General features: G+C 33.7%; 4 protein-coding genes across 5 annotated transcripts; 3 read left to right on the plus strand and 1 right to left on the minus strand.

Moving 5' to 3' along the window:
* Window positions 1-952: 952 nt before the first annotated feature.
* On the minus strand, window positions 953-4,219 carry LOC124833215 (THO complex subunit 7A-like). Its single transcript, XM_047307635.2, has 3 exons — window positions 4,130-4,219; window positions 3,370-3,971; window positions 953-1,217 (listed from the first exon to the last, which is right to left on the minus strand). The coding sequence occupies exons 2-3, from the start codon at window positions 3,961-3,963 to the stop codon at window positions 1,086-1,088; spliced, it is 726 nt and encodes a 241-aa protein (XP_047163591.2). The 5' UTR covers window positions 3,964-3,971; window positions 4,130-4,219; the 3' UTR covers window positions 953-1,085.
* Window positions 4,220-5,915: 1,696 nt separating this feature from the next.
* Window positions 5,916-9,716, plus strand: LOC124833224 (SGNH hydrolase-type esterase superfamily protein). Of its 2 annotated transcripts, none has more exons than XM_088114858.1 (5): window positions 5,916-6,963; window positions 7,082-7,318; window positions 8,871-8,956; window positions 9,061-9,216; window positions 9,322-9,716. In XM_088114858.1, exons 1-5 carry the CDS (start codon window positions 6,862-6,864, stop codon window positions 9,479-9,481), a joined length of 741 nt encoding a protein of 246 aa, XP_087970984.1. In that variant the 5' UTR covers window positions 5,916-6,861; the 3' UTR covers window positions 9,482-9,716. The 2 variants fall into 2 exon arrangements, with proteins under 2 accessions (XP_087970984.1, XP_047163602.1); XM_047307646.2 differs by having other exon boundaries at window positions 6,399-6,963; window positions 8,889-8,956.
* An 8,200-nt stretch (window positions 9,717-17,916) lies between these two features.
* LOC124833173 (HXXXD-type acyl-transferase family protein) lies at window positions 17,917-19,811 on the plus strand. Its single transcript, XM_047307576.2, has 2 exons — window positions 17,917-18,866; window positions 19,198-19,811. Exons 1-2 carry the CDS (start codon window positions 18,052-18,054, stop codon window positions 19,739-19,741), a joined length of 1,359 nt encoding a protein of 452 aa, XP_047163532.1. The 5' UTR covers window positions 17,917-18,051; the 3' UTR covers window positions 19,742-19,811.
* A 553-nt stretch (window positions 19,812-20,364) lies between these two features.
* Window positions 20,365-22,818, plus strand: LOC124833174 (magnesium-chelatase subunit ChlI, chloroplastic). Its single transcript, XM_047307577.2, has 3 exons — window positions 20,365-20,559; window positions 20,748-20,857; window positions 21,488-22,818. The coding sequence occupies exons 1-3, from the start codon at window positions 20,454-20,456 to the stop codon at window positions 22,538-22,540; spliced, it is 1,269 nt and encodes a 422-aa protein (XP_047163533.1). The 5' UTR covers window positions 20,365-20,453; the 3' UTR covers window positions 22,541-22,818.
* Window positions 22,819-23,149: the final 331 nt, after the last annotated feature.

Raw genomic sequence — 23,149 nt, forward strand, 5'->3', positions numbered from 1 at the left:
TTTTTAAAATTTATTAACAGGATGGCAATTTAAAATATTATTGTTTGTATTATAAATATTAATTATATAGTTTGAACTTAGAATCTCATAAAAGTTATTTAAATTTTCATTTAACTGATTAATAGTAGTTGAGACAATATATTATTCGTTACATGACAAATAATTTTTTCACAAAAATATTTTCATGAGTAAACACATTTTACATTTTTAAATAACTAGTTTAATGAACAAATTAAAGTACTTATTTGCTTAATAACTAGTTTAATGAATAAATTAAAGTACTTATTCGCTTAAAGTACTTATTTGCATGTTTACCCTTCCTCTACGTTTAGTAAACATCCCTTGAACCTGCTATGTTTTAAATAGAAAATTATTTATAAGATTTGATACCAAACACTTTAGTTTTATTTCTAATTCTAAAGACTGATTTTTATCTTTTAGAATACAATCAAACGAGGTTCGTTTGATATTTTGGGGTCGGGGAGGAAGGTGATGTAAGGTGCAAAACATTTGAAAATACAAATTGAAAAGAAAATGAAAAACAATATCTTCTATTTGTTTATGTTATTTTATCTTTATTTTCTCAAAATAATTTTTAAATATTATATTTCTAAGTGTGTAATAAAAAGTTTATTACATACAAATAGAAATTTTCAATATTATATTTCTAACATTTATCTTATAACATAAAAATACAAATTTTCAATACTTCATCAGCAGTATCTACCATAATTATTTCCTTTTTTTTTTTAATAATTGTCAAACCCCAGTCTGTATGGTTTTGAGAGTGGTACGCCATACAAAATTATGCATTACTTTCTTTTGCCGAAGGAATGGAAAAAATCCCAACTACAGCGAAGGAATGGCTACACAAATTTTGATAGAAAAATCCAAACAAAATGCACTGAGTATTACTTTTTCTTTCTAATATAAAAAATGCATTTAGTATTACTAAGGTCTAAGCATAAGCAAAATAATATTGATGTTTCATTTTCATTTACATATGGTTCCTAATGACTGTGGGTACAAAAATCAAGGCTGAAATGTAAGAAATGTTACAACAGGAAGATTGAAGTTCGATTTAGTTACTGGTCAATTGCCATTGCTTCCGCCCCACTTGTGTCCTCCAGCCCATTCTTAAGCTCCTCGGTTGCCATTCTCATCTCCTCAACTAGGCTCTTCTGCTCTTCCTCAATTGTGTTTTGCAACTCATCCACCTGCAAGAAGGATAGAAAGCAGGATAAATATTATCATCAACAGTCACATACAATATCACTAACCATAGCTTTGTCTTAATCTGCAGTTAACAATTACAATATTAAACAAGATATTTCACCTGTCCCAGTGATGGCTATAATTCATAAGATATATATAGCCTATGAGAGACAGAATAGACTGAAGAACAAAGTTATTTGACATGGGAAATTATAGGCGAATAGAAAATACACAATAATATATGAAGATATCCTTGAACCAAAGAGCTTCGCAGAAACTCTACAGACTCTTTCAATACAAGTGTTTTAGTTTGCACTGCTAACAAAGATTAGCACTTGTCATGACACAACACTGTTACGAAGCTAATGGCTACACTATTTTAAAATAGCTAAAACACTGTCATTAAAACTGTAGAAAAGATAAAAGATGAACACTGATATTTTTCATTCCTTTTATAATACGTACGGAGGAGTATACACAGCCTAAAAGATATCAACAACTACCCTACAAATATCATCATCTAACTTTAGGGAATTAAAATGTAGAATAATTATTATATATATAATATTCTATTTTTAACCTATAAAAACTTTTAACCCTTTTAATTTTCTTTCCCCATCCTATCAAACACACAATAACATAAAAGAATCAGGATGGGAGTGCGAGATTGGAACTCTTTTTCAAAATGCATCACATGAGTCCCTTTTGGAGAAAATCACATGGTCACAATTTAATAGCAAGGGCAATCAGGGAAATTGAAATATGTTAATTCTGAAGTCCCTGGTAAAAAACTTCAAGGAAAAAATACTGCAGAATGATTTCATTATCACATTTTACAAGACAACAACTTTATGAGTTTCAAAGCAATTTTACACGATAAATTTTAAAATTGCAACTTTTTCCAGTCCAGAGCCACTGATGTACTTATACGATTATACAATTTTCATCATAATCACCAATGTAAATGTTGCATGCCCCCACTGAAATAACCATAAAATACAGCTTTGTTAGCTCAAGTTACCCTTTCAAGTGTATTTCAAACCTTGATTCTCTTGTTTCTCTTTACTTTTCTAAGTTCTAAAAAAGCGCACAAATAAGTTCCATGTTTTGGTCATCGGGTTAACATCTCACAACTTCTACTTCTACTTCTGTTACAGACTGAAATCAAGCAATAATAATTCGGGGACAAGCTGCTTGAAATGCAGAGGTGGTCCTCTGGTTATTGAAATTCAAATGCAGAAAACTGTAAGAAAACATAACCCAAACAGAGGCCCAAAGGCTTCACCAGATACAAGGGAAGTCTTGTCTAACTACCCTCACCTCCATAGCCAACTCCCCCCTCCTACCCAATCCCCTCCTCACACCCTCCCTTTGACAAGTCTTCCAACATTGTTCCTTCGCTCTCATTTTGCCAGCAGTCCATTTACTAGTTCATCCGTCTTCCCCCAACCATCCACTCTAAACCTAGTCACTAGTGGCACGCCATTCCCATTTCAGACCTCCTTTTGTATAAATGTCTTAAAGGTGAGCTCAAGGCAAATATCAACTTCTTACCCCAAAAGCTTTGTTTATTTTTCAGTTTATTCAATGTTCTCTATATCTGTTTTTGCATCTTTTTTGCTACTTCTTTTCTCTTCACTTTTATATTTCTTCACTTTTCTCCTCACTTGCAAGACGAACTCTATCTCTAAAAATAACTAGACCCAAATTACAAGCGTTACAATGTACACGACCTCTTTTCACCACCAAAAACAGCATGCAATTTCTTAGATACCACTCGCACCTTGTGAGTACGTGATGACAATTAAATTGCATGGCAAAAAGATACATTTCAATGTGACTGCAGTTTTTCATATATGTCAGTGGTTGAATCTAAATATTGATATCATTTGAATCAAATTCTAAATATCACACAAATCTAGAGGGTGTTCAATTTTCGAAACGGCATGCCATCCATCAAGTTTTATTCCATACTTAGAGCACCACTACGATCCCTTCTCATTATAAGCACATTGGTTGCATTCTCTAGCCCTAATATATCAGGATCAAGTATCTATCTACACAGGCCCAATAATTCACCGAAGCAAAATTCCCCAACAATGACATTATATGATAACAGCATAAGCTTTAAGCAGAGTTCAAAATTACACATACCACATGTAACAACAATGCAAATTGCTTCTTCCTGAGCTCCAACAACCTGGAACCAGCCGTGTTCTCCGTATCCAGCGCCGCAATTTCCTTCTCCAACTCCGAAATAACCTTCATTGTCTCCGACCTGGGTGGCTGCAACGCAATCAACTTCCTAATAGCCTCGCACTCCTCTTTGTGCCGCCTCTCGACCTTGCTCTCCTCCAGCTGCTTTTTCAGATCCTCAATGTCGGCCTGCGCCTGCAGGATCTGGCGATTCATCTCCTCCTTCAACTCGTTGAAATTCTCCTTCTCCCTAACGTTGGCCTCCACAATCGCCTTGCTCTTCAGAAGCGGAATCTCGAAGGTCGTCAGCTCCTGCAAGAAGGCTCTGGCGAGTTTTTCGCAGTCGTTGTAGTTGTTTTCGTCTTTATCAACCTCGGAGACAAACGACGTGAACTTCTTTTGAAGCTTCTTCAAGGGAGGGTCGCCCCTGGTGGTCGTCGTGCGCGTTAGAAGCCGGTGTTTGATGATTACGTCATCTTCTGCAGGGCCAAACGCGTAGTTCGCTGCCACGGCCTCGCCACGCGTCGAAACCTTCCTCGTCTTTCCCAGCATAGCGATCCCTGAAATCAATATAACGATTATTTGCTAGAATTGAGCTGAATTTAGAGAAATTTAAATTAAATAATTGAGCGTGAAATGAATGTTGGCTGATGAGGTTTTGTTCTGTTTATGCACAAATGAGGAAAGGAGAAAAAGGAGTACTAAGGTTAGAATAAACCTTTTGGGTGCGCGGTGGTGTTCTGATGCCTTCGCCTTCGCCGCGGAGAATAGTAAGAGCAGTTTTCTGCTGCTTGTGCGGAGAAGAGGAGAGAACGGGCCATTTGGTAAATTTGTTAGCGGCCCAATTGTTTACTTAGCCCAGCTTGTTGATTGGGCTGGACTTCTCTAGCTTTTGAGCTTTTCTTTCAGCACCCCCGTTTTACTTGACACACTCCTAAGTTAAAAATTACCAACTTTACCCCTTAGCCAAAGTCAAAACTCTTGATATCTCTGCCTTTCATTTTCCTCTAGCAGTCCCCTTGTCTTTTGGCATGTCCATTTCCTGCATCTTGCTACACCATCCCAACATTCACATGCATAGTGGTCATACTTCTGACAGTTGCAAATCACCTTTCTATTGTCAAACTTCCATTCTTTATCATCTTTGGAGCTATTCTGTTGCTTCTTGTGATCTTTCTTACTTTTGTGAGTATCACTTTTGTTCTCCTCTTGCTTTTTCTTATTAAAAGGTTTCTTCCCTTTTGATTTGCTGCCTTTTCCACTTTGGACAACACTGGATTGGAAAACATGTTTTTGAGTTATGCCTCCTTTCATTAATTTTAAATTCACGCCCTTCAAGAAAGTATTGCAAATCCTTTACCTCCATTTCCTCCAAGTCTTTTGTTTCTTCAATTGCCACTGCAACGTGATCAAACCTGTGGCAAAGTTCTCAGTATTTTATCAACAATTTGCTAGTTAGTAATTGTATCTCTGCAGGCCCTCGTTGCATTAACGTGTTCTTGAACCTTATCAAATTAGTCAAGAATGGTTTCATTCTCATCCATGATAAGAAACTTAAACTTTATTCTCAAGGTTTATAAGACCTTGTTCTTATCTTTGTCTCCATATGTCTAACAAAATCTCCCAGAGCATCCGTTCGTTGTTGCTATCTTGGAAATCTTGTTGAAGACTTTTGATCCAACACATTGGTAGATAAGGAATATGGTCTTATTGTCTAGCTTTTGAAGATTTTTGAAGTGTTTCTTAGCTTCTTCCGTAACTTTGTTTATAGGATCTTCAATCTCAATCATAACCATATTCGCTACATCTTCAATCCAAAAACAACTACCATCTTTATCTTCGAATCATCAAAACCCTTTCAATCAAACACTGATAATGTACCTTGAACGATATTCTCATTCCCAACCATCTTAAAATATAGAATAGTGTATTATTTATCTTACAAATAAAAGAAAATTATAATTACTCTTTACCTTTCCTTGTCTTTTTCTTAGGGTTGAGAAAAAAAACCACCCTATTGAAATCGAAATGTCTAAAAGAAAAAGAAATTAACTGAACAGTCGAGTATTTTTGAATTTGGATAAATATGAAAAATTAACGTGGATAAAACGGATATTAATGATCGAGTCCAGATTTTAAATTAAAATTTCGTTTAAATCCGACCTGATGCGGTATATATATATATATATATATATATATATATATATATATATATATATATATATATATATATATTAATGTTTGTAGGTTTTACTGTTATAAATATGAAAACATAAGTTATAATTTATATATATATAAATTTTTTTAATGTTATAATTTTTAAATATGAAAACATAAGTTATATTTTTACATATGATGAAACCTTAAGAGTTTAATTTTTTTTACAGAAACCCGTGTAGTTGTTACAGTTGTCTACACACACAGCAAACCCTTATTTCTTCAAATGTCGCTTCCCTCTGCCAAATGCGAGACTTTGGTTGTTGAAAGGGAATTTTTTCTTCGGAGGTTGTTACACTGTTACGCTTTTTATTGTTGTCTTCTTTGTGTGGTTTTTTTGGGTGTGTGATATCCATCAAAAGCTCTCATCTTAAGTGTTGAGGATCGAGTTTGGCTGAGATGATTGAAAAAGAAGAAGTCTTGCATGCTGCTTTGAAGGAAGCTCTGGATTTGGTACTGAAAAGACCAACCCATACCTCTGTCTCCTTCTTCTTTGTTCACAAAATTGCTTGAACTTTATTTACTGTTTATCATTGGTTCTTGTACTGTGATTTTGCTGTTTCTTTAGTAGTTTTTAAAGAAAAAAATAGGGGGTTGACAGATGTTTTCTGGATTTTGTTTTGTTGTTTTTGGAGCTGGGAGTTTCACGCTTTGTTCTGTTTTTGGGAAATTTTCTCTGTTTTAGTTTAGACTTACAACAAAGTAGCAGTAATTGCAAGCGGACTGGGTTTCCACAGGTGACTTTGAATGTTTTTTTCCTATCTCAGTGTTATTGGTTTAAATTCGAATAACAGTATTTGAAACTATGTCTGTCCAAATGACCCAATAAGTAAAATAGTCCGATTAAATTTAAGTGTTATATTTGAATTATGTTAGATTGTTGATGTTATATCCGAATCGGACCCAAACCAATCAGTCATACTTTTTGTTATACGTGGAGTTAAAAAAGAAAATGTGAAGTGCTGGAGCCCCATCTGTCCCTGTCGCTCGCCGCCCCTGGCAGTGTCTCTGTCACCACATGCCTTTTTAGTGCAATGCAATGAATTGGGTGCATTTAAATATTTGCAGCCTTTTTCCACCAAAACCTAAAAAAAACCATTGTCAGCTTTATTTAATCGCAAATGCATCAACATCGTAGCACCCCAAACGTAATCCAATCTGCGTCCTCCACTCACTACTCACTTCTTCTTCGCCTGCACCCACCATACACCTCTGTCCCTCTCACCAAAAAACATGACAAGGCCAAAGATTTACCTCTTTGGTGATTCGATCACCGAAGACTCTTTCTCACCAGGTGGATGGGGGGCTTCTCTCGCCCACCATTTCGCTCGCACGGTATCCCTTCTACACCCTTAACCAACCAACCCTGTTCTTTCATTTTCTTTTTTTGTTGGTTTGAACATTTCAAGGTAAAGTTTTTACTTTCTTGCAAATGGGGTTGGTTGTTGTTCAGGCTGATGTTGTTCTGAGAGGTTACAGCGGCTACAACACGCGGTGGGCGTTGAAGGTGTTGGAGAGGGTTTTCCCGGCGTCACAGGTCGGTGACGGTGGAACAGTGACAGCGCCGATTGCTGTGACGGTTTTCTTTGGGGCCAACGACGCTTGCCTTCCTGATAGATGTTCTGCTTTTCAGCACGTGCCTCTCCATGAATACAAGCGGAACCTTCACTCCATTGTTTCCTTCTTCAAGGTAAATTACAGTCCTAGCGTTTTAGATTAAATGATTAGGGAAAAGTTGTAGGCTGTTGAAACCCAGAAAATGATCACTGGCGCAGTGACACTGTTTTTAACAGATGTGAAAAGTTTTTTTTTATTATTTATTTATTTTAGTTTAGCCTTTTGACTCTTGCGGGTTGATAAGCGTTGTGTATGTTGCATGCCGCAGAAGGGTTAATTATTTGAGGTTTGGTGGGGTAGAATGTTATGATGATTTTGTTTGTCTTGGGTGGTCAAATTTATATATTATATACATATATATGCATATTTGGGAGGTTGTGTTGTGGGGTTTCAGAACTGAATGAGAATTGAGAAATGAGAGGTGGTTTCAGCTCTCACACGTGCATCGCCGTGGGAATGGGAAGTGTGTTTGGTTTTGTTTGCCACTTGACCATGTTAGCCTGTCAAAAGGGACCCTCCTTTGCTTTTTATGCATTTTTTCTTCTCCCATGGGAATGGAGTTTGCACGAGACCTTTGTGTAAAGGTCCACTTTTTTATTGGTTTTCTTTTGGGGAAACTGGGAAGGGTTAGTTGAAAGGAGCCTACCATTGTTTTCACGACCTGAACCCTTCCGTGTCTTCTTTCTCGTGTCTTTTCTTTGGCTCCCATGCAATTATATTATTCTGCTTGGTCGACTATGAGCTGTTAGGTATGAATGTTAGATAGGATTACGTGGAAGACCCGCATTTAGGACTGCAAGAATTTGATGCATCTCCTTAAGGACTAAGATATCATCTCCTACCAAAAGTTAGTTAGTACCAACGCTTCACACTTAAGTCTTTTAATTAACAATTTGCTTTCGATTTTGGGTTTGGATGTGGAATCGTGACTGTTATTTTAAAATAGATGAATTGGGTCAAAGAAAGATGACATCTTTATTGAAAAAACACATCATGTATGTCTATAGTCTCCATTAATCTTCACCCAACGCAACTGGTTTTTTTAATTTATAAAAAAATAGTTAATAAAATTAGATTATATGTTTTTGTGAAAATTGTTTAAAACTATAAAGAGTTAAATCTGTGATTATTTGTCCTCCCACATTCAAGAGGAAGGTTATTGAGTCCTGCGCAAGTCTAATGAATGCTTACACTTGTTGTATGATATGAGTATTTTTAGTTTAATGGAAAGATACATGTGTAGAATGAACGTATGGACTATATTCATCTGCAAAAGTTTGAAAGGATGTTGTAGAGAAAAGTAGATGCTAGTAATGGAGTACAAGTAATAAGAATTTAATTCCTCTAAAGTGATATGATGTGTAGATGTGTAAAGCAATAAACTAACGATGTATCTGTCCTTGCTTTCACATTGAACTATAAGAGGCATTTTAATCCAAATTACGTGTGAAAATAAGCCTTCCTATTTTATTTTTTTTCAATACCATATATAGCTTTTTCTTGACCAGGTAGACGAGGACAAGGTTATAAATTTCAATTCAATGTTGGTAACATGAATACATGTGCCTGTTCCATCAATACATACCCGTTTCAACAAGTAAATATTAAAATAAAATATTGCCAAGTTTTCCTTTAAAATGCAGAAGCGATGGCCCACAACTTTGGTGCTCCTCATAACTCCTCCTCCAATCGATGAGGAATTACGTTGTAGGTAATGTTTTATACCTTTGTTCTTCATTTATATGGATTAGTTAGAAATACAGTATACACTGGAGGTTAAACACGGATAAGGTAATTTGTATATATGTATTGTAGACATCCGTATGTAGAAAATCCACAGGGTCTTTCTGAAAGGACAAATGAAGCAGCTGGTGAGTATGCTAGAGCATGCATTGCGGTGGCTGGAGAATGTGGAATACCTGTGGTTGATCTCTGGAACAAAATGCAACACCGGAAAAAAGATTATCTAAGGTCTGAGAAAAGTCGTACGTTTTTTCATTTTAGTTTTGTACAATTATGAAGCGAAGAGTGATGTGTGATTATATGTTTGATTTGGTTTTGGCGATTGAAATGCAGTGATGGTTTGCATCTCACTGAAAGTGGCAATGATGTTGTTTTTGAGGAAGTAATAAAAAAGCTAAGAGACGAAGGGTTGAGTCAGGAATCTATACCAGTTGATCTCCCACTTATTGCTGATATTGACCCTAATGACCCCCTGAAGGCATTTCTGGAGTAACAGAATGATGTATTACAGAAGGGTTATGGTGCTTTTGTTGTCATGGAAAGATGTGTTAGTACAGTATCACCCATACTATTTTGATCGTCCTTTTGTTGTAGCTATTCTCTGTTGGATAATGTCTACTGTTGCCGTGTCAGATGTCTTTTTTTCTTTTTTATGTAGGGGTTTTTCATTTTCTTGGCTTGTATGTGAATGACCGAATATATATCAAGTGTTTTTATAATGCTGGATACTTTCTAGGCCTCAGAATTCACATGAAATAGAACCATTTGAAAATGACCATGGAGACAGTAGTTCATTAAGGTCAAATGAGTCTCATCGGGAATTTGTGCTATTTGACTAAAATAAAACTGTTAAGAGTTTGTTTTGTAAATAAAATTGAACTAAAGTATGACTTTTTGACTTTAAAAAACATGTTTTAAAATAAGCTTTTTTGTTAATAAGAATTTAAATTATTAAATTTTTTATAAAGTAATTTAACTTTTGCTCATGAAACAATAGCAAGGTCGTGGATAATTTCACTAGTTAGTCTCTTTAGACATTTTTCTCATTAATCTAAACATACCTTAATTTTAATGGTTAATATGATTAAAAAGTAAATTTTAAATTTGATTTTACGTTGAGATTTGTATTATTTATATATTTTTAATTTGGTTTATTGTTAGCCTACATAAAATTTTCAATAAATACTTATCCTAATTAGTAAAGTAAGTATATGAGTATTATTCAAACTTTTAAACTGAGAAATAATGGGATGGATATATAATTATCCAGCTAAAATCCATATTAAAATTCGTTTTCATACTTTATTTATATATTTTAAAATTTTCACAAATATATTTTCATTTTTAGAAATATGAGTTACTTATTTAATTGTAAAATCTTTTAAATTATACAATAATTAAATACTATACTTAAAAGTATAAATTTGACTAAAAATAATTTTTTATTTTTTATATTTTAAAATATTTTTCATATTTAAATTTGTTCCAGCCAAGAACTACGGAAACATCTAAATTGAAGTGTTCCTAATATACTTTTTCTCTTTTACTTATCTTGTCTATATATATATATATATATATATATATATTATTATCAACATAACGTTTTATTTCCTACCTTTTCTTAACAAATTTTATCCTTTTTAAAACATTTACATTCAATTAATTATTTTAATAGGATAACACCTAACATTTATTATTTGACCATTTTCCTAACAAATTTTATCTTTTTTAAAACCTTTACATTCAATTAATTCTTTTAATAGAATAACACCTAAACATTATTATCCCGCCCTTTGACTACCTTGCTATCTTTTATTTTATGATCAGACTCGGACCTAATAACCCATTCGGATATGAGTATGATAAACAACTAGCTTATCACTACAAAGGTAAAATAGAATTAATAACACAATATATTAGTTATTTAAAATTTAAAGTATATACATTTAAATAAAATAAGTTACTTAGTATTTAAATATTTTAACTTATACAATCGTTAAATACTATACTTAAATATATAAATTTGACTAAAAATAATTTTCAACTTTATTTTTGAAAATATTTTTCATATTTAAATTTATTCTAACCAATTAGTATAGAGACACATCTAAATTGGAATATTGCTTGTATCATTTTTCTCTTTAACTTACATTGTTTATCTATCTATCTATTATTAGAAAAGATAGAAAATGAAAAAGGTTAGCTGATAGAATATATATATATATATATATATATATATATATATATATATATATATATATATATATATTCTCTTTAAAACATTTATTTTAGTTATTTTCTTTAATGACATAACACCTAAACATTTATTATTCGACCCTTTGATAACCTTATCTCCTTTTATTTTATGATCAGACTCAGACCTTTGGACTTGAGCTTATGAATATGATGAAAAATGGATTTATGACCACAAAATTAAAATAGAATTAATAACTTAATATATTAGTTATTTAAAATTTAAAATATATACATTTAGATAACTTCGTTAGAATGCTGAGGTATTATTTTATTTGAAATATGAAGTTTGTTATAGATTTATTTTAAAGAAATATCTCACAAGTTAAAAGAGAAATATATATTTATATTAATATCGATGTTAATTACTAAACAATATGAAACCATTGAGTCTTATGAAATAAGTTTCAATTTAGGGTTAAAAAAACATTCACGCTTATCTCAGAACAAAAACTCCCAAGTCTCAATACTTCGTTTAATTAAGAATCGATGTTACTATCAATTTAATTAGAATTTTTTTCTTTCAATTTCCTTATACCTCTTTTAAAAACAAAATTATAATAAAATTTATAAATTTTAAAGCAACTAATATTTCAGTAATTAACTCTAACAATATTATCTTAATATACTTAAAATAAAAAAAATGGATAAAACCGTAAGTGGAAACTTCAAATATTAAAATTTTGAATTGATTTCTTACACATTCGTGGGGTTGTACCTTTGGTTGAAAGGGGTAAAGTGGGTTGTTGAACCCATTCTGATTGGATTAGATATTGATACATAGTTGTACTAGATAATCATGACATATATAATTAAATTCATGCTTCGTCAAAAAGATGGCAAATTAATTAGCATAGATCATGTTAAAGCATATAAAGTCATCTTTGTAAATATCATATACGCTCATGCATCATGCAATCATCGTTCTTGTGCTAATGTATATCATCATCCTTCATCACCACGCTACACACCATTACAATTAACTTTCTAAATTTTTCCTTTAGGACAAAAAACGCTTTGTCGTTTGAAAAGTTTGACTAGGCGCTATTTCGATTCATTTGCCATTTTCTTTCTCTCGTCATCTTATATAAATATACATCATAACTTCTTTTAGCCTTCTTTGGGTGCAAAATGCGTATGATATTTTGGCTTTTTTTTCTTCTTCTAATCTTATATATTATGATTGTATAGTTTTAGTTTACTAAATTTAATCCCATGCAGTGAGTGGTGTTGGTGTTCCATCGTAACTTTATTCAATATTTAATAAAATTAGTTTAAATTACTATTGAAAAATAGTTTTTTAAATATGTTATTTTCAGTTTTTTAAGTTTGTACTGATCACTGTTAGAAGTAAATGTCGTTGTTAAAATAGAATATAGAACTCATACATCGAATATAGAGCTTGTAACTCTGTTGTGTCTCGGAAAGAATTAATAATGTATTGTGCAAATATGTATATGGAATGTGAAAATTGTGAAAATTAAAAAAGTTAAAACATTAATTTAAATTTTTGGAGAATTAACAGATTTGAAAACATTAATTTAAATCTCTTAATAAATTAACAGATGTTAAAATATATTTATTTAAGTCTGTTTGTTAATCAAGAGACTTAAAAAGTGATTATTTAAGTATATTACTTAGCAACAAACTTAAAAAATAACTATTTAAATTTATTTTTAGATTAAAAAACTTAAATAATTGTTTTTTATTTATAAAAATGTCATACATATTTTTAAATCTGTTTATTTATAAATATATTTAAATTGAGAGACTTAAAAAATTATTTTTATATCAGTGAATGTCAACTCTACACTATATAACAAAAATAAGTATAATATATACTATAGTATTACATTTTTATTATGTGAATTTGACTTAAATATTGTTCAGTATCTACAATAAATCTTGTTTACATACCTACTGAATAATTAAATCATATAATTTTAATTAAAATCAATTGATGTTTGATTATTTGGTAGTGCAGTGATTTATGATTTTCACTTATCGTACATATTTCAAATCTTCTTATATTAATATTTTAGATTTTGATACTTAAACTCAAATTTTTATTACCTGTGCACTTAGTGCGGTTAGCAAACTATAAAAACATATACCGTTCAAAAATCATTATATATAAATAATTATGAAATAAAATGAATGTTTTAATTATTACCTTAATAGTTGCTACCAAAATCAGTAGACAATAAAAGAGGTGGTTAAGATATACATGGAGCAGAAATAACATTAATTTATAATATATTGGATACTTTTTACTTTATAAATTATTGTTGTGAAAATAAATTAGATTTACATTCACTTTATAGTGTAATATTAAAGCTTATTCTAATGAAGTTTATTAAATGTATTATGTGGTACCTCTACTACATTATTCTATTTAGTCTTATGCATAAGAGATTATCCATTATTAAGAAATCAAGATGGTAAAAGGTAATCGTAAATTAGAAGAAGACTTGAGAATTTAATTGACTATGATTGCAATATAGAAACTGAAATTATACGTTTACAGCACTTAAGGAACTCAAACTATAGTTATTAAAACATGTGATATACCTAAATGCACCCGTAAATGATTACACATATTGTGTAAATTTTTTTTTAGTAAAACTTAAATTATTAAATATGCAGAGCAACAAAACGATTTCTCTCCTTTAACAAGTGGCAACCCAGACATTAAGACAATTCCGCAATGACTAAACTCCCGGAGCTGATCAATGGTGCTTTGGGTCTGGGCCTTCAGGGGCAAGTCTCCCAGGCTTACGTGGGCTTTCTTCAAATTCGGAGAAGACGAGGCTCACACTAGAACGGGCCTGGGCTCGGTTGCCTGAAAGTTGAGCTGGAAACCTTTTGAAGGTAGGTGGAGTTTGGAGAGGACGGGATTCAGAGGTGGATAATAAGAGGAGCAGAAACATAAGGCAGAAGAAGCAGGGTTTGGATTTGAACATGTTGACGTAATGAACAATGTGTATGATAAAATGTCTGAGTGAGAATGTGAGAAGCGATGCAGAGGTAGTGAGTATATATAGTGAGAAAGAGTGTAGACATTAGAAGGTGTGAGGGAAATTGAGAGGTATATTTTAGTATGGGTTGAGGAAAATTCCAAGTTCTCAAACTCATCTCAAATAATTTTGTTGCGTTGCCCTCCAGTGAAGATGGCGTTTGGTAGTTTGATGACTGGGTGAATACTTGGACACAACCAAATTCTAGTTCTATTCTTCACTTGTTCATTTCTATTGGCTCTGGATGACCCCTGCAGACTTCCAAAAATTTCCTATTCTTTGTCATTTATCATCCTATCTAACTTTCCAAACATGCCTTTGGACATTATCAAAATGCAACCATGATACCATAAATCCGTAACTGTCACAAGAGACTGTTCTCGTGTTAAAAAGCATATATACGAGATTCTTAAGTGTGAAGATTTCATCATTCCTTTCATAAGCTAAAAAAGTTAAATTTTTCTCTTTGGTCATTGGTATTCACTTGAGAAAGAAAGAGACATAAAAAAAAGCAAGTGATGCTAGTACTTTATTTTTCCCTCAGTTACGTAAAGAGTTGATTTTGTAGAGTCAAAAAATTATATCACTCTTGCATATTAAAAGTAAAAATATGTGTACTCTTTTATTTTTACATAAAAATAAATTATTTTCTAAACTGTTTCGGTTGTGAGATCGAGTCACTTCCAATATCTACACAATTTGCTCTGATCGTCCGGTCTTCTATCCAAATCTTCGTCTCCAATCCACCGGCCAAAAGTTCTCTGATGCTAAAGTGAGTAAGTTATCCATTCCAACACCTACACAATTTGCTCTGATCGTCTGGTCTTCTATCCAAATCTTCGTCTTCAATCCACCGGCCAAAAGTTCTCTGATGCTAAAGTGAGTAAGTTATCCGTTCGGTAGCTCAATTCAATAGTAATAAATGTACAGTAAATGCGATTACTTACTTTTTACTTTTGACCTATATTTATAGTTTCTGGGCATGAGCCCAAGATTAGTGAAACCTTAATCACGACCCAATCTCAGTCCAACACTTTTAATTATTACTTACCTTAATTCCTGTGGTGTAACCTATTTAGGGACTCAGACCGGACGATCATTTCGGCCGTATGGTACGAGTCAAGACTTCTGCTATGCTTAATTAGTTTAACTGTGTCTGGATCTTATTGATCGTTCGACATATTTAGTTGTGGGGTGGCTTTACGGCCGTCCGACCCATACGGTACATAATACCCAACAATATTTATACTTACTGACTGGACGGTCTTATCAGTCAAAAAAACCTAGCAAATTGGTCGATTGAACAATATAAAACAAATGATCTTAAACGAGAATTATGGCTAAGAATAATTATTTTACACCAAAGTTCGATCATTACTGATTGGATCGTAATTAGATCGACACTAATATGAAATTCATTCTAAAATATATAAATATAAATTTCAGATATTCATTCTAAAATATATAAATATAAGTTTTAGAGAGGTTGAGATAGATGGATTATATTTAATATGTATTTAGTGATTTTGTCATCAAATTACCTTTTACGAGTAATATCTCAATACTATCGAGCAAAAGTGAAAGACAAACAGTGACTTGTGCAAAGAATTATGTGCAAAGAATTAAACTAAGCTTGGAGAATGATTAACCTCGACCTCACGTACCAAAATAATATATTACAATACAAACAAAATATCTTTTCAGAATCATCACTCCTTGAAACTGAACATATCTCAAAACTAATAATAGTTGTTTATTCGTACAGGTAACATATTAACTAAAATCGACAATTGACAAATAAAAAAATACTTTAATTAAAATATTAATTTCAATTAACTTACAAAATAATGGTTATTAAATTATTTGGTCCCGATTAAGTTTGAAAAAGATAAAGATCCATAAATAAGAGTCCAAAATAAAATAGTTTAGATTTTTTTCACAAACATTTAGTATAAGATTGAATCTAAAATCAAATTAACTTATCTGTCAAAATATCAGATACCTTTCCAAAAAATTTAAAATCCCAACCAAAAAACTGAAAAAGAAAAGAAGAAAGTATAGGAGAATATTCGATTTTGAAGAAATAAATGTAAAATAACTTTTATTATTTGTTTAGTCAATCCTTTTTTGCACTATCATTTCAAAAATCAAACATGTCCGAGGCATTTAAAATAGTGGGTGAGTACGGTGAGAGAGTTGCTGATTTGCTTGACCAATAACAGCATATCCTATGGTGATTTGCTTTAAGAGCTGTGAAATGGGGACGACATGGTTCGTTCTGATTCGATATACCATTCAAAAAGTTTTGTTTGAGTTAATCCATTTAAAAAAAATGGATTGTAATTTTTTGGTGCAGTCGAGCGGGTTAATATTTAATTTTGGTTTGTTTAAAAAGTTAAAAAAATATTAAAATATGTGTTTTTAAAATTTTAATTAGAATATTTAAATTAATTTTAATTCTAAAATAATATTATTGTTCTTTGAGATTCTAAATTGGAAAATAAATAAAGAGTGAGTAATTGATTTACAGTTAACTGTACTTTAAGCCAAAAAATTTCAAGTTTCTAAGTCTTGGATTTGTAAATTTACACCTTCTAAGGTTTTACATCACAATTCTTAAATCCAAAAATATAATAATTACTTTAAAATATAATAATAATAAGATACAATATATTCTAAATGAAATCATAAGAATATATTAATAAAATATCTTCTAAATCATAATAATATGTTAATAAAATAAAAATCCCTTACTAAAGAGTCTCGAGTCCAATTCCTAAACTCAATAACTTTGTTGTGTGTTCCAAATTTTTTTAACAATTCCAAAATAAAATAGATATCACATGTGTTTAGATTGGTTCATAGACAAGTTGTGTATATTTATATTTGGATTCAAGTTTTAGGTAATTCTAAACAGTATAATTATTAATATATAAAATTTAATATAAATATATGGTTTTAAAAAGTGAAATTACTTTTATTTTTTAATACAACTATTATTTTTTATAAAAATGGATACATTTATAAATTTATGGACCTGTTTTACGATTGATTTGCATAAATTCGACTTAGATATCTAACTTTAATTTAGCTATGTGAAAGAAAAGGGATGTCTAGAAAAGTTGGTATAGTTATCATCTAAGATGTAATATTGTCCCTTATTTCATTGGATTCAATAGTATTATATGTTTATTTGGTTCTATTATGTTGTCGTACTGGTATTACTGTTTTCAGTTTATGTACCCAAACAATCAAAACACGCACACATTAAATTGGCCCATAGTTGAGGACTCATTTATTATTTATAAATAATTTCTTTTTAAAAAGTACGTGTTATAATTTGTATGAATTGAACATATGCTTAGAATAGCTGAATGATATGATTATACCATGTGGAGTTGGTGTGTAGTGTGTTTGGTGAGAACATGGGATGCAGCATGCTCCACGTCCCATATTTTCTTTCATTCCTCTTACAATTCCAGCCTAAGGTTTACAGATTAAATTATAATTATGGAGGATTTTTAGATTTGAAAAATTCATAAATTATAATATTTAAGAAACTTGAAATGTCAATTTTATATTTAAAAAAACTTAAAAAAATATCACCATTCTTTTAATTATAGGTATTCTGTTGACGTGATATCATTAACTGCGTTAACCATGCTTTGTTTCTGGTTGGAGCAGTGGATCCAAACTCCAAAAGCTCACCCATAAAAGAAGCAGAAACAAAAGCAAGAATGGAACATAGCATCATACTCAGAAACAAGAACATAAACAAGATCAGACATTAAGCATGGAAAGGATCAAAACCTTAGAGCGCATTGTCGTAATCCCTTCTCAGCCTCCCTTCCTTCAGGACCACTCACTCCCTCTCTCCCACCTCGACACCGACCCCAACCTTTACCTCACCTTTCGCTACCTCCGCGTGTACACTTCAACCGCTTCACCTACCTCCCTCGACCCCTTCAACGTCATCTCCTCCTCCCTCTCCAACGCCCTCACCCAATTCTACCCCCTCGCCGCCACACTACGCCGCCGCCCAACCTCCCCCCACCGTCTGGAACTCTGGTGTGCCGCTGCCCAGGGCATCCCCCTCGTCCGCGCCGCCGCCGATTTCACTCTCCACTCCGTCAACCACCTGGACGACCCGGCCTCGCCTCTCGTGGAGCAGTTGGTGCCCGACCCGGGTCCCGAGGAGGGGCTGGAGCACCCCTGCATACTCCAGGTGACGGTCTTCGCGTGCGGCGGGTTCGTCCTTGGCGCCGCCATGCACCATGCGCTATGCGACGGCATGGGGGGCACGCTGTTCTTCAACGCGGTGGCGGAGCTGGCGCGCGGGGCCACGCGGATGACGGTGGAGACGGTGTGGGAGCGTGATAGGCTATTGGGTCCCAGAAAGCCGCCAAGAGTGGATTCACCGTTGATCGATGAGTTTCTGCGTTTGGAAAAAGGAGTTCTGCCGTACGAGGAGGGCGTTGGCGGGGTTGCGAGAGAGTGCTTTCACGTGAAGGATGAGTGCTTGCACATGTTGAAGAGATCCTTGTTGGAGCAATCCGGGTTCAACTTCACCGTTTTTGAGGCTCTCGGTGCCTACATTTGGAGAGCCAAGTAAGTGTCACAATAATTCTTAAGAGTTAACATCTGCAACAGTTGAGTTCATTTTACTCTTACATCAGAAAAAGAAGAAATAGCATAGTGTGATATTTCCAGTGAAGGAGTAGATACACAACTTTTCTTCTGTCCCTTACATTGTTTTTGGTTGAATTGTCTGTTGTTTCTAATAACGTGGGTGGATTAAACAGCGGAAAAGGTTGTCTTTTGAATTGGCCGTGTGGTTTAGAATTAGCCATTTATAAGTAGAATTGGAAGGTAGTATTAGCATTTTAAATTTTGATGATTATACGAACATTGTTTGTGACCATTGTACTTGGCGAGACAGGGTGATGGCCTCTGGAATTCAGGGGGAGGAGAAGGTGAAGTTTGCATACTCAATCAACATACGGAGATTGGTAAAGCCAGCACTCCCTGGTGGGTATTGGGGCAATGGTTGTGTGCCAATGTACGTAGTGTTGAGTGCGAAGGAGTTGACAGAGAGACCCATCTGGGAAACTGCAGAGCTAATAAGAAAGAGTAAAAGCAATGTGAGCGATGAGTATGTGCGGTCCTACATAGATTATCAGGAGCTGCATTTTGGTGATGGGATCACAGCAGGAAGAGATGTGAGTGGGTTCACTGATTGGAGGCATTTGGGCCACTCAGCTGTGGACTTTGGGTGGGGAGGCCCAGTTACTGTTTTGCCGCTTGGAAGGAACCTGCTTGGGAGTGTTGAGCCTTGCTTCTTTTTGCCTTATTCAACTGCCTCTTCTCAGAATATAGAGGGCTTCAAAGTTTTGGTCACTTTGAGACACTCTGCATTACCAGCTTTCAGACAAGCCATGCAAGTCTTTTCCACTACCCAAGACCACTGGCCCAGTCACATATAGAAAGTTTAAGAGTTATACAAAATCTTCTTGAAACATGTTTATGTTATGGTATGATGAAGGTTTTATTTTATATCCAAGATCCGTGTCTTGTACATGATTTTTAGTTTTAAGAATAAAAAGGTAATAATCATATTAATTTAATTAATTATATTAATTAAAATTCAGATTAAAAAGGTATAAAGATAAATATAACAAGACTTCATTATTAAAAAAAAATTGAAAAAAAAAACATTTAACAAAATAATATAATAACTTGCAAAAGAAAGTTTTAAAATAATGTAAAAAATAACTACCATGATAGGATTTCAAAGTAAAATAAAACCTTTGTCTTAAAGTAAATAATTTACCGCAATATTCGTATCAGAGTCTATTTACTATTAACAAAAATACACATAACCATTTAATTTAAGAGCATGGTTTGGAATTGATCTGGTTATTTTGGGCCTTAATAAAAATGTAATGTAGGAGTACGTGGTCTTTTAAAATTTTTTTGTAAACTTGGAGGAATTATTAATTTAATTGAGTTATTTTTGTTTTAATTAAAAGAAGAAGAAGAAGAAGAGAGAGAAAAGAATGAAATCTATCTATCTTCTTATCCAAAGGCTGGGAGGCCAATAGGAGGCATGCCATCTGCTATGATTGGTGAATAAAGGACAAAACAAACAAACAGCCTCGTAGAGCAGAGCACATACACTCCTTCTCTTCTCCGCCTATGGCGTCCACGTTGGGCACTTCTTCAATTGCTCTTCTGCCTTCACGCTATTTCTCTTCTTCTTCTTCTTCCAAGCCTTCCGTTCACTCTCTCTCTCTAACCTCAGGTACATTGCTTTGCAAACTGTGTTTTTTGCCTTCAATATGTTGTTGGAGGGAGTACGGCAGACCCCTTTCGTATATGTTATTTTGCTCTGCCAAATTTGTGAATTTGTTTTCCTTGCGGAGTTTGTAGCTGGAAATGAATTGTGGGTTCTTGTGGTTGAATCTAAGTTGAGTGGTTGAGAATTTGCAGGGCAGAGCTATGGGCGGAAGTTTTATGGAGGAATTGGAATCCACGGCATGAAGGGAAGGTCTCAGTTCTCAGTTGCCAGTGTTGCCACTGAAGTTAACTCTGTAGAACAGGTTGGTACGATATTCGGTTTTTGAGGTCTGGATGTTCTTTCTGAGTCTTTATTTATGTTTTGGATTGCATTAGATGGTTATAATGGCTGTACTCTAGATTAGTTATTGTAAAGATTTCCACTCTTTTGTGGATGTGTGTTGATCATTGAGGATTCCAAATGATTTTTAAACAGATTTTGGGTTGAAGGCAGACTTTTAGACCGTATTGTGATATTTTTCTTTAGTTTAATGACCATGCACTGTGAGTGTAAAATATTTTTGTCAAACAGAAATCATCCATTGTTGATCAATTAGATACTTACTATAAAAGTTAACATTACATTAAATGAATAATAGTATTTACCTGTTAGTGCGTACGTTATTTTTTCTTTTTTCTTTTTCCTTTAAAGTTTATATGGTTTCTGTTACTCTTACACGCATGTACATTTAGAGTATGGTTGATTGTTGGAAAATTGCAAGGTGAAAATGAGAGGAATAAAAACGAGCTCATACTTGAATGTATACTATGTTGAAATACCTAGCCTATTTATGTTTTTTACTTTCAAAATTAGTGCTAGACTTCGTGGAAACTAAGGATTGTGTGTGTATGCATTTTACAAGAACCCAACTCAGTAAACTTTTCATATTCAGAATCAGAGTACTGCTGCTAAAGAAAGCCAAAGACCAGTATACCCGTTTGCTGCCATAGTTGGACAGGATGAGATGAAACTCTGTCTTCTCCTTAATGTGATTGATCCTAAGATTGGAGGCGTGATGATTATGGGGGACAGGGGAACAGGGAAATCCACAACGGTTCGGTCATTGGTTGATTTACTTCCCGAAATCAAGGTTGTTGCTGGTGACCCCTATAACTCAGACCCGGAAGATCCAGAATTCATGGGTGTTGAAGTGAGAGAGCGTGTACTACAAGGAGAGGATCTTTCTGTGGTATTGACGAAAATTAACATGGTTGATTTGCCATTGGGAGCTACAGAAGATAGAGTGTGTGGAACAATTGACATTGAGAAAGCTTTGACTGAGGGTGTGAAGGCATTTGAGCCTGGACTACTGGCCAAAGCTAATAGGGGAATCCTATATGTTGATGAAGTTAACCTTTTGGATGATCACTTGGTAGATGTGTTGTTGGATTCTGCTGCATCAGGATGGAACACAGTGGAGAGAGAGGGAATTTCTATCTCACATCCTGCACGCTTTATCCTAATTGGCTCGGGCAATCCTGAAGAAGGGGAGCTCCGGCCCCAGCTGTTGGATAGGTTTGGAATGCATGCTCAAGTTGGAACTGTCAGGGATGCTGAGCTGAGAGTTAAGATTGTGGAGGAGAGAGGTCGATTTGACAAGAGCCCAAAGGAGTTTCGTGATTCGTACAAAGCAGAGCAAGAGAAGCTCCAGGACCAAATATCCTCAGCAAGGAGTGTTCTTTCTTCTGTTCAAATTGATCAAGATCTCAAGGTGAAAATCTCCAAGGTGTGTGCAGAGTTGAATGTGGATGGACTAAGAGGAGACATCGTAACAAACAGGGCTGCAAAAGCTCTTGCTGCACTGAAGGGAAGAGACACAGTAAGTGCAGAGGATATTGCTACTGTTATTCCCAACTGCTTGAGACACCGTCTTAGAAAGGATCCCTTGGAGTCAATAGACTCAGGTTTACTTGTCACTGAGAAATTTTACGAGGTTTTCAGCTGAGAGGCGTAGTTATAACACGGTCTTTATGCTGCGGTATTCAGCGACTGTTTACATTTTACATTTCCTTTCCTGAGAGGATTTTCATTGTCCTTAAACATTAGTAAGATTCATGAATTCCTCTTATACAGGAAAATCCGAGTTTATTAAGTGTAAGAGTCATTCACTATTTTTCTACTGTATTTGTAGTCCTTTAACAAGCTAGGGGTTTCCAGACTGTGATTCCTATATTAGAATAAATTTGAAAAAAAATATATTAAAAGTTACTTTTTTTCTTAAAATCTTTTTGGATTCCTTCATATTTTGAGTTTCATTGCAAAGGTTACTACATTTTACCTTTTAATTTATGAGAAACACCGAATAAATAATTAGGAAGGTATTTTTGCTTATGCGTTCTCTTAACCTATGTGGTCTCGTTTGCTGTTGACTGAAATTCACCCACCGTGCCATATAGACAATTTTTGCATTGGAAATAGGTTCATCACGAACTGCGTCTATAATGCTTTGCATTTGCTCAAGATCTCATAAATGAAATATAAATTTTAAAAAACAATGCTGCCTTCAATTTATTTACGCAAAATGCACTCCAAGTAACTCTTCATATAGCATCAC

This window comes from Vigna umbellata, chromosome 5 (genome assembly GCF_029865625.1).
Source record: "Vigna umbellata cultivar VRB3 chromosome 5, Vumbellata_1.0, whole genome shotgun sequence".
NCBI lineage: Eukaryota > Viridiplantae > Streptophyta > Magnoliopsida > Fabales > Fabaceae > Vigna > Vigna umbellata.